The sequence below is a fragment of the Branchiostoma floridae genome, chromosome 16, assembly GCF_000003815.2.
Source record: "Branchiostoma floridae strain S238N-H82 chromosome 16, Bfl_VNyyK, whole genome shotgun sequence".
Lineage (NCBI taxonomy): Eukaryota > Metazoa > Chordata > Leptocardii > Amphioxiformes > Branchiostomatidae > Branchiostoma > Branchiostoma floridae.
This window is the reverse complement of record NC_049994.1, coordinates 6481258-6498191: the sequence shown is the minus strand read 5'-3', so window position 1 is coordinate 6498191 and position 16934 is coordinate 6481258. Positions and strand designations below refer to the sequence as shown.

At 40.6% G+C, this 16934-nt stretch overlaps 1 protein-coding gene across 1 annotated transcript; it reads left to right on the top strand.

Moving 5' to 3' along the window:
• The first annotated feature begins 581 nt into the window (after positions 1 to 581).
• LOC118403680 (origin recognition complex subunit 2-like) lies at positions 582 to 16583 on the top strand. The gene is made up of 13 exons (XM_035802458.1): positions 582 to 752; positions 1803 to 1931; positions 2608 to 2691; positions 3650 to 3742; positions 4409 to 4563; positions 8743 to 8954; positions 9494 to 9626; positions 11131 to 11233; positions 12745 to 12882; positions 13660 to 13831; positions 14686 to 14747; positions 15706 to 15824; positions 16472 to 16583. Exons 1-13 carry the CDS (start codon positions 659 to 661, stop codon positions 16550 to 16552), a joined length of 1575 nt encoding a protein of 524 aa, XP_035658351.1. The 5' UTR covers positions 582 to 658; the 3' UTR covers positions 16553 to 16583.
• Positions 16584 to 16934: the final 351 nt, after the last annotated feature.

Below are 16934 nucleotides of genomic sequence, written 5' to 3'. Positions count from 1 at the left end.
ATGCAATATAAGTACAAAGTAAAGTAGTCGTAATGATAGTAACTGAAAATGAAATTAGCAACAAAATAAACCAAAGTAATGTATTTCCAAAACAACAGCAACCTCTGAATGAAATAAAGCCAAGGTAATATAAAAGAATACGGTTGCCTTTGTCTTCGAACATATACAATGTATATACAACTGTACAACAATAATTATTCTATCATATTACCACCACATACTCAGTGGTGCTCGAATGTACTTATATAAATACCACTTACGGATCCCAAAAGATTGCCCACGTTTTGGCACGTAGACAGCACGTATTTGCACGTAGCTCTCGCAAGTCTACGTTCCGAAGTGATCCGAAGTATTGATCATATAAAAGGCGACAGTGGTCTTTGAAAGTTTGATCCATGTAAACATGTTATCAGGCCGCCAAAGAAAGTCTTTTAATTGTCAGTACGATGCGTTTCAAGAATCACACTTCGGTTTATTTTTAATTTGCTTCCTCACCCCACTCAACCCCATAACTTAACAATCTTAACGACTAAGTAATAGCTCGAAGCACAAGGTACCGAGGTAGGCAGGTTACGAGTTAGTGGCCAGCCACCCAACATCTGCTTTAACACTTGTGAAGAAGCGCCCTCGTGCGGTTCTTTTCGTCATCATCATCAACATGGCCGCGCCCAAGGCGAACGGAAGCATGGAAGTCCAATTTGTGGGAGACGAAGACGTTGCTCAGCATGTGGAGGACAAAAGACCAACTTTAAGTGAGAACCCGTTACTGTTTCTGCCTTTGCTCATGTAATTTTTATGATACTGTCTTATTTTCAGTATGAAAAGTATTGGAGCTGTCGGACACAGTAAGGTGGGGAGGGGGGCAGGATAGATCTGAATATGGATATTGCGCGCGCGGGTAGTTTTGAATTTCTCTAATTTTCAGCAGGGTATGTTATACAATGTAGTAGCACATGCAGGTTGATATGTGAAGGTTATTTATAGCAAATATGCCAAAGAACCCAATGTGGGCACTGGATTTCCAGTGTTGAACTCCAAAATTGTGCCTTGCCATATTCCTCTGTGGTCTGCCTAAACATCACAAACGACTCTAATATTAATATGCAGTGTATATTGGGCAACGACCTTGTGTGACGCTCTGGAGACATTGTTTATACATTTATGAATTTTAAAAATGCAACAACTCCTACAACATATTCATGAGTTATTTGGAGTTAGTCCGCTGGTTTCAAGATCATGTTGGATCCGCGTGTTAGGAGTCTGCATGGGGAAGTTCTCGATACTTTCCTCGGCTCCATAGACGACATGGCGATAAAACTAGAATGGAAGCTGTTGGTTCATAGATCATAGCATACCACAATTCTATCATTGTCAATTTATAAAACTTGTATAGGAATCTACTAAGTGTTTTTCAGCTACAAATGCAAGCAAGCACGATCTATCATGGTGGCCAAGAATTGCTTTATCTTGAAACCGGACTAACTCGAAGTATCACTGGAAATCGATGACACCTCAAGATTTGAAAATGACACGGTCGTTATGGGCAGGGATTTCGTCCTGTGCGGTCCCAATTTTTGGCGGCCGCGTTCGCGTTGACCAGATGGTCGCTGTGAAGAGGTTGATTAATGCTTACGTCAATGGGGAAAATTTTCGGCCGAGAAAAAGCGGTAGTAATGGCCAGGTGGTCGCTAAGAAGAGGTGGTCACTTGGGCAGGTAATTTGACTCACTCACTCACTCACTCACTCACTCCGGTGAGCTCAAAAAACAACCTTTTTCTCATTTATCCACTCTGTTTTCCAAGGATCGAGTTCTAGGGCTGCAAAAAGCTCATCGGCCCAGAGGAAGGCTGGAGTCCTACACCTGACCAATCAGGACCAGGATAGCTCTGAGGAGGAGGATGGACAGGAAGAGTCCATTCAGCACCCAACAGGTGGGGGTGGGCATGGTGGTATCTGCATTATTGGCATTAACTCTATGTAAGCAGAGGTTCTGTTTTTGGTCTGTCTTAGTGTGTGTGTCCAGGTTCAAGGTTAGCAAAAAATTTACTCATCCTTCTGCCTTCAAATTGAAAACAAATGTTAAAAAAAACTTTAAAATCTAGTAGGGGTGGATACCGGTATGATGTACCAGTACAAACTGTTTTTTTTCTTGTTGGACCAGTCTGGACCTGAAAAAATTCAGTGTACCGGACGTTGGACCGATTAGAAAATGAACAGATTATACCGGCTCTGCAGTGGCAGGCATTTACGTGTTTTGAGGCGTATCGGCCCAAGAAAATAACGAGCAGTATAGGAGAGTTAAAAGTCATTATTACCAAGTTTCTACAGTCAAACTTGGTCTAAATTAACAGAGGCAGTTAGCATTGTTTACGTGAAGAGGCATACTCTACCAAACAAATTCCTTTGTAACAAAATGGACCATTGAGTATCGCCCATTCACAGACCATTACTAGTAGGTCCAGGTTCAGGTCTGGACCTGATCCTCTGGACCTGCACCGTACCTGGACCTGAATTTTCTGTACCAGTACCCACCTCTAGAATCTAGGCCTTCAGAGAACGCACAATATGTTGTCAATTTTTTTATCCTTATCATCAATTCTTCTACAGCACTAGTTGACCAGAAGGGTGTGGCTGGCAGTGAAGTCTACTCTTTTAAGACTCCCAAAAGGACAGGCCAGATGACCAGATTAGGTAACATACAACATTTTGTAATTATTGATAACAGAAAATGTATAGTTAAACCTGTAACTAGTGTAAGGCAGCCACCTGGCACAAGCAACCACCACCAGTAACACAAGATACATTAAATCCTGTCAATAAGCTCATTCACACTTCCGAGTGCACATGCATGGCGACAGGAACTGTGGGTTACATGTCAATATAATGGTGAAGGCCCCTGAGTTGTGTTTTACAGTTCTTGCCTCGACCATTGAGAACTGATCTGCATAACAGGGTTCAGACGTGACTTTCTCAGGGGCCTTCACCTTTGACATATTACCCACAATACCTGTTGCTATGCATGCATCAATTCCGTAAGTATTGTATGAATTCTGTACACGTCGTATGTCTCGTAGTAGTGGATCGTATGAATTCCATAAAGATGCTGTAAGGATTGTATGAATTCTGTAAGGATCTTAACTATGTTTCTTAGAAGTGGATTTTATGAATTCCGTACTATGTTTCTTAGTAGGGGTTCGTATGGTTTTTGTAAGGATCGTTTGTTTATCGTAAGGATCGTATGAATACATAGGCACCCGTTAACTCTACCATGTCCTCATCAACCACTTGTCCTCATCAACTACTGTAAATGTATTTAAGTTCGCCGGGATTTGATTTTGCGGTAGCGGGAAAAAAGGACTGTTCGAGGTGGTCTTAAATTTAGTTTGCGTTAGCACCATGCACTATAGTCTCTTACTGCCATGGAAAAATGTTTGCGGTGGTTTTAAGTTTGCGGTGAAATGGCAACGCAAAAACTGCAGACATAAAACCACCGCAAAAATTTCTGCATTATTTTACAGTATTTTTCCTCAGTCCCTTGACTGGTTGCTGAATCCAGGTTTGAATGTGTCTCAATTACTTAGCTTTCCAGACAACACTAGTATTATAATAGGCAAGCATCAGTTGTTGAATGAACATCCTGCCATTTCAGCTGAAGACTCTGTGAAGAATCAGACGCCCAAACCAACAAGTGGTAAAACACCAGTCAGGAGGTCCGCAAGAAAACCTGCAAGAAAGACAAAAGGTACATAACAGCATTGTTTATTTTTACATCCCTTCATATTGTTGTTATAAATTTAACAATCAGCCTATTAATAGTACTGTGGTAGTAAGCCTGATACAAAAGTATCCAGGTTGAATATCCTTTTTACATAACGTGTACATTTTTTTTTGTAACAGACATTGATCAAAGTAAATGCTACATTATTGTGCAATTACATTGATAAGGCTAGACATCTTCATGTTAATATAGATACGCAAGATAGCTGACCTAAGGTAGCTAGTGGACGCTGCCTGAAATGTTTGACTAAGGTGTCTAGCCCGGCATGCATCAAGGCGTCAATTGGACGCACTGTTCTAAGAATAATGAGAAATTGGACACACTAGACACACTGAAGACGCCCTTACACTGGGGAGCAGATCCTCTGACAAGCATGAAATTCTTATTGACCAGGGATGCCACTACTAGTAGGTCACAGTTGAAGACTGTGACCTCTCTGACAGTACTTTGAAAATCAGGATACCTCAGAATGCACCATTTTAACTTTAAAGATTCTCTCAAACCCAGACGGCACAATGCTGCCCTACAAATTTAAATAATGTAGGTAAACTGTGTAGTGATTCATAATTGAATATCTGATACAAAAAGTTGACCTCAAAGACATTTAAGATTGCTTTTATTTTGTACCAGCTTCCTCCAGAGCCAGTAGTTCCGATGAAAGTGAGAGTGATGACAGTGGAGAAAGTGACAGCAGTGCAGAAGAGGAGCCTGCTAAACCTAGGAAACAACAGACATCAACCACTAGTACCAGGAAAAGGAGGGGAGGGGGGCAGGACAATGTTCTGGTGAGTACAGTCACATAGAATTCGATACAGTGTATTCTGTATCACCTGAGGTTACCAGTCTAGCCACGGGTAGGATCGCCGAAAGGCCGGAGGCTGATCTGACCTGCGACGGCTGGGACCAAGGGTGATACAGAGATTAGAATAGGGCTGATGTCAGAGTTGCGTTGCACAGTAGAGGGAACAAATTGGAATACGTGAACTTCTTAATGCCACTTAAAATCCTTGAAAATCCTTCTTTTCCTTGAAAACATTTGCCTAATCTGGATTCTTTTTGAGTTAGTAAGGACAGGTAGGGTCTAAGCTTTCCTGTTTTGGTCAAAAGTTTGGTCAGTTCAGCAGTTTAGTTGGTGTAAGGACAGGTTTTAGTTGTTGGGTATATCAGTTGTATCAGGAGGGAACTGGGGTAAAGGTGAAGTTTCTTTCAAAGAGGCAGCTTTTCTTGGAGATTGAGCCGAACAACCCTCTGTTTTCTCTGAATTGTTATAGACTAGACTCAAGTGACTTTCTGGTGGTGAAGAAATTTTTAGATTGAAATATGGGTATACTTTTTTGGAGCCTTCATTCAGTGTATTTTGACAGTGTCAACACTACCCAACCAGTAGAGTGGCCAGGTCACATGATGGATCAGGCCAGCAGTACCCTGATAGGTCATGTGACCTGGCCACTCCATACCAAGTTGCTAAAATGAAACAAACTAAAGAATTTGTGGCTTTCTCCACCCTAAGACACAGACAAGGGAGCATTGACCAGAATCTGGGGCTGTCATTCCCTCATGAGTTGTGCTTAATTAGAAAGACATGGTCCAGTTCAGTAAAGAGAAGGGCTCTAACTTAAGAGAGGGGTCATGAGGTCATGAAGCTTCTAGGTCACTGAAAGGTCAGTCCACACTCAGACTGCTATCAGGTTTATCAAAGATGAACATGAGTATGGAAGACAGGTTGCTTCATTCTCACAGTATACCTAAATGATGAAATATAAATAAGCCAATTGCAAGAATCTGGAGGTATGAGACTTTTCCACAGAACTGAAGGAAATTGTAGGCACAATGTAAACATGATACTCCAGGTCAATGGGCAGCATACAGTGGAAGTGGTCACACCAAATTAATGCTGACTCTAAATGATACCTACAGTCTACCATTGTCTCTACCCTTATGTGTCTGGCTGGCAGTGTTATGAAAAGGAGGAAATCACCAGGATTGGATTGTGCCTGTTAGTGTTAATGTTGTTCAGAGCACATCAGATACATGTAAAAATGTACACAGGAGGGGTTTGATTTTCATCATAGCTGATCATATTTGAAAAACTGAAACTTGATCCAATTACAGTGCGCTTGCATCTGTATATCAAGGTACCCTGTAGAAGAACACTTTTGAAGATGTAATAAAGCCAGCAATTGCAGGGGCTCTCCTTCTCTGTGACCTCCCTCAGCAGTACAAGTCACCCATTTAAAAACTCATCCGTCTTGCCTGTAATCATTAAACAAACAAAGGTAGTCTGTAACCCCAGGACACTAACAGCTACTGGTCATGGTATTTCTCTATTGGCCTTTCTGTAACAATTGTCATGTAAGTAGCAATGTTTGTAGACCATGATCAACTTGATGAACCAGCCCATGTTTACTCAGCTTACACTAAGGGACCGTACGGCGTTTAGTGAGGGGGGAGGGCCGGTCGCCAGAGGGTCGGGTCAAAAAATTTTTGCATGGCCCTCCCCCCAGGTAAATTTTTTTTTGCTAGGCCCTCCCCCCAAGACAAAATATTTTTGCTTGGCCCTCCCCCCTCCTATCAACTTTGAAAAAAAATATTCAAGACGCCAATAAAACACTGCGCTCCCGCATTTGGAAATGTGCTTTGCGTCATACTTTTTCATGATTTTCATCGAGAAGCAGATCTCTCACCCCTAGTAAAAAAAGGAAAACAGAATGGCTCAAAATATCTGCTTAATAGAGGGATAAATATCTGCTTCATAGAGGCATAAATATTTGCTTTATAGAAGCTATTTCATTGTTTTGATATTAAAACAACACCTAAAAGCATTTGTACCTGGATTTCTAGTAGATTTGCGCCACGAAGCGGCGCGCGCCCCGCTCCCTAAATTTACGTATTGCAAGCTCGCGGGCCTGAGCGGCTTGACGGAAACTATTTTCAATTTTCATATTTTGGACTTTTTCTTGGTTCTGTGGTGGTAATAACTTACGGTAAATCGGGGGAAAAAATGAAAACCAAAACGACAGCACGATTAGACTTCCAAAACTGTAGTGGGGAGGGGGGCGCCGACGCGTGACGCTGATTCCCACGGCGGGGTAAGACCGGTCGCCTCTCTCTAGCCGCCGGCGGGCGTGAGACCGCAGATTTGCAGGAGGTCTTTTAGAAATGCCACGCTTTTTTTGCCACGATTTCCTGCATTGCTTTTTTATGGGAAAATTTGCTGGTTAGATGACATTTCTATGAAAAAAAAATACGAGGGTTTCAAGTTTTTGAGAACGACGTTCCGAACACCATGTTCGGCGCCAAAGGCACGAAGAATCGCAAGGTAGGTCCGGGAGAATTTTGAAATCTTGACCCTCTTAAAAGCTATTTCCTTCAGTTTGAGGAGATATTTTGCTGACAAACAATTTAGAAATACAAAATTAAATCCCCCCCAAACACATTGTCACGATGTCGGTCATCAAAGGCGCGAGGCCGGTCACGTCAAAAGGGATCCAGGGAAATTTGCAAATATTTACCCTCGAGCTCTGAAACGCCATTTCTTACATTTTGTGGGCAATAAGACAGGGGTAAATTTTGCTGGCAGACTAATCTAGAGTTTAATAACATTTCTGTACGTGAAGAAGGTTTTCGAGGGCGTCATGCATAAGCCCCGCCCCCTCCCTTTCGCATTTTCACTGTATCCCGAGCGCCAACCTCGGGCGATCCCTTGCAGAGGTCCAGAAAAATTTTGAAATCTTGACCCTCTGAAACGCCGTTTCTTGGATTTTAAGGGACATATTTTGCTGGCAGACCAAGATATTTTTTTTTGCTTGGCCCTCCCCCCAAGTAAAAAAGAAATTGCTAGGCCCTCCCCCTGGCAAAATATTTTTTTGCTTGGCCCTCCCCCCCCTGGCGACCGGCCCTCCCCCCTCGCTAAATGCCGTACGGTCCCTAAGTTACAGTCTATAGTTTTCTTCTGCAGGACCTTCCTGTAAGTAGAGCTTGGATGCATGACAAATTGATGTCATCCCATGATGAACCCCCCAGATAAAGAACAGAAGGGCACATCTTACATCTGTGCTGAGGCCTTCTCCCAGCACTGGTGATTAATGAGCAGGACATAATAGGGACTGAAGATGGACTTACTCTCTTAATCAGTGTGAAGGACTCAGTGCGGATAATAGCCCACCAAAGCTAACACCAACAGCCTTCAGACATGGTAAAATGGGGTGGACTTATTCTGGGACTAACTCCCCTTTTGCCAGCAGTAAGTCCACCTTCTGTCTACCTTCAGTCTGTGTTAAAACCCATGTTTGCAAGGGATCCTTTCCTATGGACAGCCCTAACTTTGACATCTGCCCAATAGCTGTAGATACAGAACAACTCAAACTACATTTTGTAAAACACACCAAAAAAGTCTGTACATCAAGTCTTAAAGGAATATGTATGACAGCTCTGATCTTGGCCTACTCCCACAGCCAGAGATGGTAGAGGAGTACTTCCATGCCCACGGTGGTGCCCGGCCTGGCCCCACGTCCGACCGCACCCTGTCTGATATTACATTGTAACTACTCCCACAGCCAGAGATGGTAGAGGAGTACTTCCATGCCCACGGCGGTGCCCGGCCTGGCCCCACGTCCGACCGCACCCTGTCTGATATTACATTGTAACTACTCTCACAGCCAGAGATGGTAGAGGAGTACTTCCATGCCCACGGCGGTGCCCGGCCCGGCCCCACGTCCGACCGCACCCTGTCTGATATTACATTGTAACTACTCCCACAGCCAGAGATGGTAGAGGAGTACTTCCATGCCCATGGCGGTGCCCGGCCCGGCCCCACGTCCGACCGCACCCTGTCTGATATTACATTGTAACTACTCCCACAGCCAGAGATGGTAGAGGAGTACTTCCATGCCCACGGCGGGGCCCGGCCTGGCCCCACGTCCGACCGCACCCTGTCTGATATTACATTGTAACTACTCCCACAGCCAGAGATGGTAGAGGAGTACTTCCATGCCCACGGCGGGGCCCGGCCTGGCCCCACGTCCGACCGCACCCTGTCCAGGCTGAACATCCCCCGCATGGACCAGGCCAGGCTGCAGTCAGCCCTGCAGCACGCACCTGCAGCACACATCCAGCACCTGCAGCAGCTGTATCAGGAACACAGGTGCCACTTCCACAAGTGGATGCTACAGCTGAGGTAATGCATGGGACCATTTCTTCACCCACACCAATTTTAATACATGTATGTCGGTTTATCACATATAGAAAATAGCTCATTCATGCAAGATAATAGTTATTCAAACATCTGCATAAATTTTGGAAATGGTCAGACATTTTAACATCTGAAAATGTATCCAGTTGGTTGAGTAAATCATTTGTTCAAATTGTTGTGAATCGTATAACCTGGATGTCTAGCAATCATGGACCAGCTCAGTATTTGAACTAAAAATAAATACATGCATATGTGTTGTCTTAATAAACAAAATAATAATTATGAAATCAATGTAATATGCTGATGATTGACTCAGTGACAAGGATGCAACCAAAGTCACATAATGCTTTATTTCAAGATGACAGGGTGATCAAAAAGGGCTGATGGTATACAGCGCGGAAGGAACCATTTGACCGCAGTGACCTCATCACATCATTAACATAATAACATACCATAGTGGCTCTTCTTAAACAGATGAGAACTTGGCTTTCTAATGAAGCTCAATCCGTTTTGTACCTACACAGTAATGGCTTCAACTTGCTGCTGTATGGACTCGGGTCCAAGAGAGTGCTGATCGACCAGTTCAGATCCACCATACTCAGGGATACAGTACAGATGGTGGTCAATGGGTACTTCCCAAGTATAACTGTTAAACATGTGAGTATGGACCAGTTCAGATCCACCATACTCAGGGATACAGTACAGATGGTGGTCAACGGGTACTTCCCAAGTATAACTGTTAAACATGTGAGTATGGACCAGTTCAGATCCACCATACTCAGGGATACAGTACAGATGGTGGTCAACGGGTACTTCCCAAGTATAACTGTTAAACATGTGAGTATGGACCAGTTCAGATCCACCATACTCAGGGATACAGTACAGATGGTGGTCAACGGGTACTTCCCAAGTATAACTGTTAAACATGTGAGTATGGAACAGTTCAGATACTCAGGGATACAGTACAGATGGTGGTCAATGGGTACTTCCCAAGTATAACTGTTAAACATGTGATGAGTATAGAACAGTTCAGATCCACCATACTCAGGGACACAGTACAGATGGTGGTCAACGGATACTTTCCAAGTATAACTGTTAAACATGTGAGTATAGAACAGTTCAGATCCACCATACTCAGGGACACAGTACAGATGGTGGTCAATGGGTACTTCCCAAGTATAACTGTTAAACATGTGAGTATAGAACAGTTCAGATCCACCATACTCAGGGATACAGTACAGATGGTGGTCAACGGATACTTTCCAAGTATAACTGTTAAACATGTGATGAGTATAGAACAGTTCAGATCCACCATACTCAGGGACACAGTACAGATGGTGGTCAACGGATACTTTCCAAGTATAACTGTTAAACATGTGAGTATAGAACAGTTCAGATCCACCATACTCAGGGACACAGTACAGATGGTGGTCAACGGGTACTTTCCAAGTATAACTGTTAAACATGTGAGTACAAATCTATGAATAGTTTCAACAGGTTGGTAAGTCACTGAATAAGGCTAAGGAAAAAAAATGTTGTGTTTCCTGTTTCCCTACCTACCCTAGAAATATTTGCCAACCCTAGACTTTTTTTGGGTGGGCAGTGGAGTCACATAGCTTCCAGTTATTTTTATTTTGCCTAATTCCTATTGAAGTAAAATACTGCTTGTCCTATCTAATGAAGGATAAATATTTCTATTATGCACAACATTAAAGTTTGACATTGAAAGACACTTAGTGTCCCATGCATTTCAGCTTAATTTGTTCTACTGTCACGCTAGAGTTTTGGCCAGCCTAAAAAAAATTACAAGGAAAAAAAGATAATCCCTACCTGCCGACCCTATTTTTTTCAGGACTGATGTGGTCATCCCAAACTTAAAGGAGTGTATTATATACATATTAGATGATGTCAAGTAAGGTTACAATGATATCAGGGCAACAATTACATGTATCATCTATTGTTACTGCTGCAAAATCAATTTGCTGCAGTGCAATGTGAACCATTCAGAATTGTCTGAATTGCCTGAAGGCCTAAGTAATCGCCAGGACATTACAAGTAGCAGAAAATGCCCATTTGGAGCTCGCTGGCAATTCGGCCAAATTGAATTCTTGATTCGTGACAAGTGCCTAGCTAATAACCTTTTTTTTTCTCTTCCCTACAGATTTTGAATTCAATAACAGAAGAAGTACTGGAGCACACTGGGAGCTTCAGAAGTGTACAGGACCAGCTAACCTTCATCAAGGACACTTTTGAAGAGACTGGAGGTAGGGTTTGTCTCGGAAATTCAAAAGAAAAGCCACTTTTCATTTGCTCTATATTTACAATTCATGCACTGTTCCACTTGCATGTGTATTTACCATGATATCAGTCAGTGTAGAACCTCTTATTAATAACTAAATTTAACACTAAGGCCTAGGAAAAAAAAATGTTGTGTTTCCTGTTTCCCTACCTTCCCTAGAAAAACCTAGACTTTTTTTTAGGGTGGGCAGTGGAGTCACAAAGATTCCAGTTAGAATTTTTATTCAACCTGCTTCCTATTGAAGTAAAAACAGTCTGCTTGTCCTATCTAATGAAGGATTAATGTATCTATTGTGCACAAAATCAAAGTTTGACATAGAAAGACAAGTGTCCTCATACATTTCAGTTTCCTTTGTTCAACTGTATTGTAATATGTATCACTAGATTTTTGGCTAGCCTAAAAAAAATTACAAAAAAAAAAAAGATATCCCCTACCTACCGACCCTAATTTTTTCAGGACTGAAACAGGAAACACAACATTTTTTTCCCTAGGCCTAAGTACATTGTACAGGCAGAGATACCAGTATAGAAGTTCAGATTGGAGGTCTGGATTTGTTGCTGTACCTGTACCAGTACTCAAACAATTTGACAAGTAATGACAGAGGTCTTCAATGATGACAAAAACATAACCAAACAGTTAGTAGAATTGTTAGACTTCAAGTGTCTTATGCAGAGAATCAAGGGAAGAAATCGAAGATAGTGCTGATTTCTATGAACGTAAAATGTTTTCATCTCTTTCCAGTGCTAAGTTTGATCTTGATCTAACATCAAATAGTTATACATATAATTAAGTTTCATCCAATTCATATACAGTACCATTGATGTTCAAGTATTTTGAAACTATACCTACAAATGTAAAAGATTGTTGCGATATAGCAGTTTTTTTTAGTACACCCACTTCTGATATGCAGCTTTGGTACAGTGACTTAAAGGGGCACTCCACTCCAGAAGGGAGTCTTGTTTTCCAATAGATAATGTGGCAATGAATACATAATCAGTCGAATTTTGTGGAATTCACCTTGGGATGAATTACGTGATGTGTACAATAATGACACTCAAAAACCCATGCAGACCCTACCAATGCATTCCCTATACGCATAGACACTGTGTTTGTCGTACATATTTTTGGAATAAATGAGGTACGCTGAGCACACCGAGAAGGCAAATTGCTCATAAGATTATAAGCAAAGAATACAAGAACAAGACGAGATTTCTTAGCGAACCTGAAATTAGTTTTGTAACCTTACCTAAAGGTTTTGCATTGTATTCAGCCATAGGATTAATTCAATTAGAGGGTACTTGGGGAGTTTAGTAGAAGACTGAATGCTTTTGAGGCATGTGGGGCAACTGGGTACTTTATCGTATAATGTGAAGTAGTATGCAGTTATCACTTTCTAGAATTAATATCTATTGGAAAATAACACTCCCGTGTGGAGTGGAATGCCCCTTTAATACAGAACATTTTCTCCCTAAACAGAAGAGCTATTCCTGTTCATCCACAACATCGATGGCCCCATGCTGCGTGGGGAGAAGGTACAGACTGTTCTGTGTCAGCTGGCTCAGGTGGGCGGGGTCCGTATCATAGCAACCATCGACCACATCAATGCACCATTAAGTAAGTAGTATAGAAGGTGAAGATACAAATGTTTGATGTGGAGGTATGGATGGGGCATATTTGAATGATAAAAAAAAATGAATAATTTTTCCTAGACCTGTATCGTAGAATTTCCTTTTATATAATAGAATTCATTTCCTGTAATAAGTCTATCATATGCCCCCTTTAAGAAACTAAGATATGTGTCATATGCCTCATGTTAAGGACTTAATATGCGAAAACCCAAATGCCAGCTGAGGCACCCTTCTCAAACCAATAGGTTATAGCCTCTTATATGTTGTAGAAGAAAAAAAAAATAGATCGATTGAGCCTAGAATGTTGTGTTTCCTGTTTCAGTCCTGAAAAAAATAGGTACTACGGATTGTTTTTTTAGGCTGGCCAAAACTTAAACTTATACTTGAACAAAGCTGAAATACACGAGGACACTACTTGTAAGTGTCTTTCAATGTCAAACTTGAATTTTGTGCATTATAGATACACATGTACATTTATCCTTCATTAGATAGGACAAGCAGTGTTTTTACTTCAATAAGAAGCAGGCTGAATAAAATTCTAACTGGAAGCTATGTGACTGCACTTCCTACCCCCCAAAAAAGTCTAGTGTTGGCTGGTTTTTCTAGGGTAGGTAGGGAATTTCAAACAGGGAACACAACTTTTTTTTCCTAGGCCCTGTCAAAAACAGCATTAGCTGTATCTAAATGGAGTTCAAATTGCCTTTTTGTTGCCTTTCCTAATATGTTTTTATCTTGAAATTTATATTTTTGTGTACTTGTTCAGTATGGGACCAGAACAAGTCGAGTCGGTTCAACTGGCTGTGGTATGACGTGACCTCGTATGAACCCTACGTGGAGGAGACTTCCTACGAGAACTCCCTCATGGTGCAACAGTCGGGCGTTCTCGCGCTCAGCTCGCTCGTACATGTACTCAGGAGTCTCACTCCTAACGCAAGGTGAAATATTTGTTTTGTTGTGTTTTCTTTTTTAGAACACTATTAAGGCAATACCAATTTAATTTCTTGGTTCTCGGATTTTTAAAAGTGAAAATATAGCAAGAGGACATCATAACGCTATAGAGTGTAGAGAGGAAAACTTGCAATTGAACACGACAGTATTCACCCCATAAAACTTAGTGCACCAAAGCATACACCTGGTCCTCAGGCTTTAGTATTATTATATTTTTCCAGTTCAACATTTTTTTTTAAATTTTAAAAATTCGAGAACCAAGAAATTGAATTGGTGTGGCCTGAAAAATAAAAAAAAGGTTCAGAGGCTCAATAAATGAAGAGGAACTAAGGAAAGACTGTACTGTTTGGCTTTTGCCTGAGTGAGCAAATTGATAGTTTGCCTTGAAAATGATAAACCTGTGTATTGTATGTGTATTACTGCATACTTTGGTCTGTTTAGAGCTGTGTAAGTACCTAAACAAAAATGTAAAGCGAAATATATATATATTATATATAATGTATTACTATAGGTACACAAGTTCCGGTAAAGTTACCTGTACCTGAGCTACTAATTCAAACAATGATTGATTTCCACTATGGCCATAAATTTGAACTGATAACGTTAACAACAATTCTTTACCACTATCAGTGAGCTTTAAGGTACCATTTTTATGGAAACAAATATTATGAAAATTTGACTCTTGCAGAGTGTAATAATTATTTCATCTGTCAAAGTTGAAATTTCTTTCACATGACCATTAACATTTTGTTTTGATAACTTACATATATCTACTATGTTCCCCAGAGCTGTAATCACATGTTGAAATTGTAATTACATACATATTTTCTCTTTGTTCCAGAGGAGTTTTCCACCTGTTGGCTCTGTACCAGCTAGAACATAAAGATGACTCCAGTTACATAGGTTTGTACTGTATAACTCAGAACTGTTTGCTGCACAGAATGTGTAAACGTGCATACACAGCACAGCAAAAGATGACAATTTTCCCTTCTTTATCAAACTATTGAAATAATCTCAAAGACATAATGGCTTTTTTTTGCTAAGAAAACTCCTGAATGAGATACTTTAAAATTTACAGTTTTTTTTTATTTGCAATGTTATGTAATAATCAAGAACACTCCGGTCAGGTGAAAATGCGTACTACCTGCATGTATCTTCATATGATATCGAATGGGACATAAAGTCAAATGTCACTTGTTTGAGAAGAGCCGTTCCGGCCTACAGCATGTTCTAAAATGGGTACTAATGCTTTTTTACGTACACAAGGCTAGAGACTAGTGTGTGTTACCAGGAGTTTACTAGCCTGACTAAAATCGCACTCCTAGCGGCCGGCTTACAGTTCCCGCCTAGCCAGCAATGGATTGTGTTAACGCAGACTAGTGGTTTACTGGTCATACAAATAACAAAATGAAGAAACAAAACAAAGCATGGTCCTGTCCATGCTACTGATTCAGAATCAGACGTTTTTCTATCATTGGTTCTGATGATGATTTGTACCATTTGAACTCGCTTCCTTAATCATTAGATTTTAAATGTGTTTGTTGTAGGATGAAGGAGAATTCTTATTTAACACAACCAGTAGGTACTTACATTGCTTATGTTTCGATGTCTCTCATGCACCTTTGTCAGAGCTTCTAACTGGAGCTTAGCCACGTTTGGGATTGTTTTCTAACCGCAAAGCGCCACTTACATCGGCTACATATAGCGGTGAGAAGCAGAACTCCAGTTATAGAAGCCCTGACGAAGGTCTCAGAGAGACATCGAAAGCAATGTAAGTACCTACTTGTTGTGTAAAAAGAATTCTCCTTCATCCTATATTCTACCAACCTGATGAAACTGTTTTCGAATGTGTTTGTTGTAGGCATGTCCTTCCATGACCTGTACCAGCGTTGTAGAGAGAAGTTCCTGGTCCACTCCCACCTGACACTCCGAGCACAGCTCACAGAGTTTAAGGACCACAAGCTCATCAGGACCAAGAAGGTAGCGTTCTTCCATCTCTTGTCATTACCTCCGAAAAAATGGAGGTATTGTTTTGGTTTGTATGTTCGTTTGTTGGTGTGTTTGTGTGTGCAAGTTCATTCCTGCTGGCCTGTGTTTAATTTTGTTTCAGCGGGATTGCAGAAAGTGGAGTTGGGCAAGGTTCAAATTTAAATTTATGATACCAAAGTTAGTGCTTGATTTTAAACAGACAGGTCCAGGAAAAATGCCTACTTATTAGACAGAATTAGTGAGGATTTTTAAGATTCCAAAAATTAAATCAAACTTACATATTTTGGGGAGATATGAAATCTTTAATTTTTTTTTTTTGTGTGTGTTTATCTGTGTCCTTAGCAAATCTATATAAATATCATTGCTGTACAATCACTACTAGTATTTAACAATGTTCAATACAGCGGCAATACAACTGTAGATGAGTAGAATACTTCACTGGTGTGTAATATTGATATAATTTACATGAATATCGTTCTTTATGGTATGAGGATGTAAAAAGATACCATTTTCTTCTCCAATTTGTATTAAAAAATTGTGCGTTACTGCTACAAGCTGTACTTACTTTGTGAGAGAATAAGAGTAAATGTACAATGAATGTTTTTTTCATTCAATGATTCATTTTTATTTGTCCGCAGGGTTCAGATGGAGTGGAGAACTTGTTAATTCCCCTTGATGGAGCCATGTTAGCTGAATACATGGAGAACCCCATGTCATAGGAAAGGAAAAATCTTAGGCAAAAAAAAAAAAGGAAAATTGGAAGTGAAATTGCAAATGAAAGGGTGAATAAGCAAATTTTGTCAAAGACATCTTTCGAATTGACCAACTGTACAAAATACCTCACTTAGAAATTAGTTGACTGGTTGTATAAATCTAGCTTGTCAAACTATACAATGTTTAAAATTGTTACAATTTTAAAATCCGTACACAAAATAAAGCACTTACCAACAAGCTTTCGATCAGTTTTCTGATCCTTGTTGTTGAGTTTAAAATTGTAACATAATGTTGACTTACCCGTCACAGATGAACTTATATTCAAAAATGTTCCTGACAAGATTATAATAAAAATGACTGCAAAGAAGTCATACATTGTTGATAAAA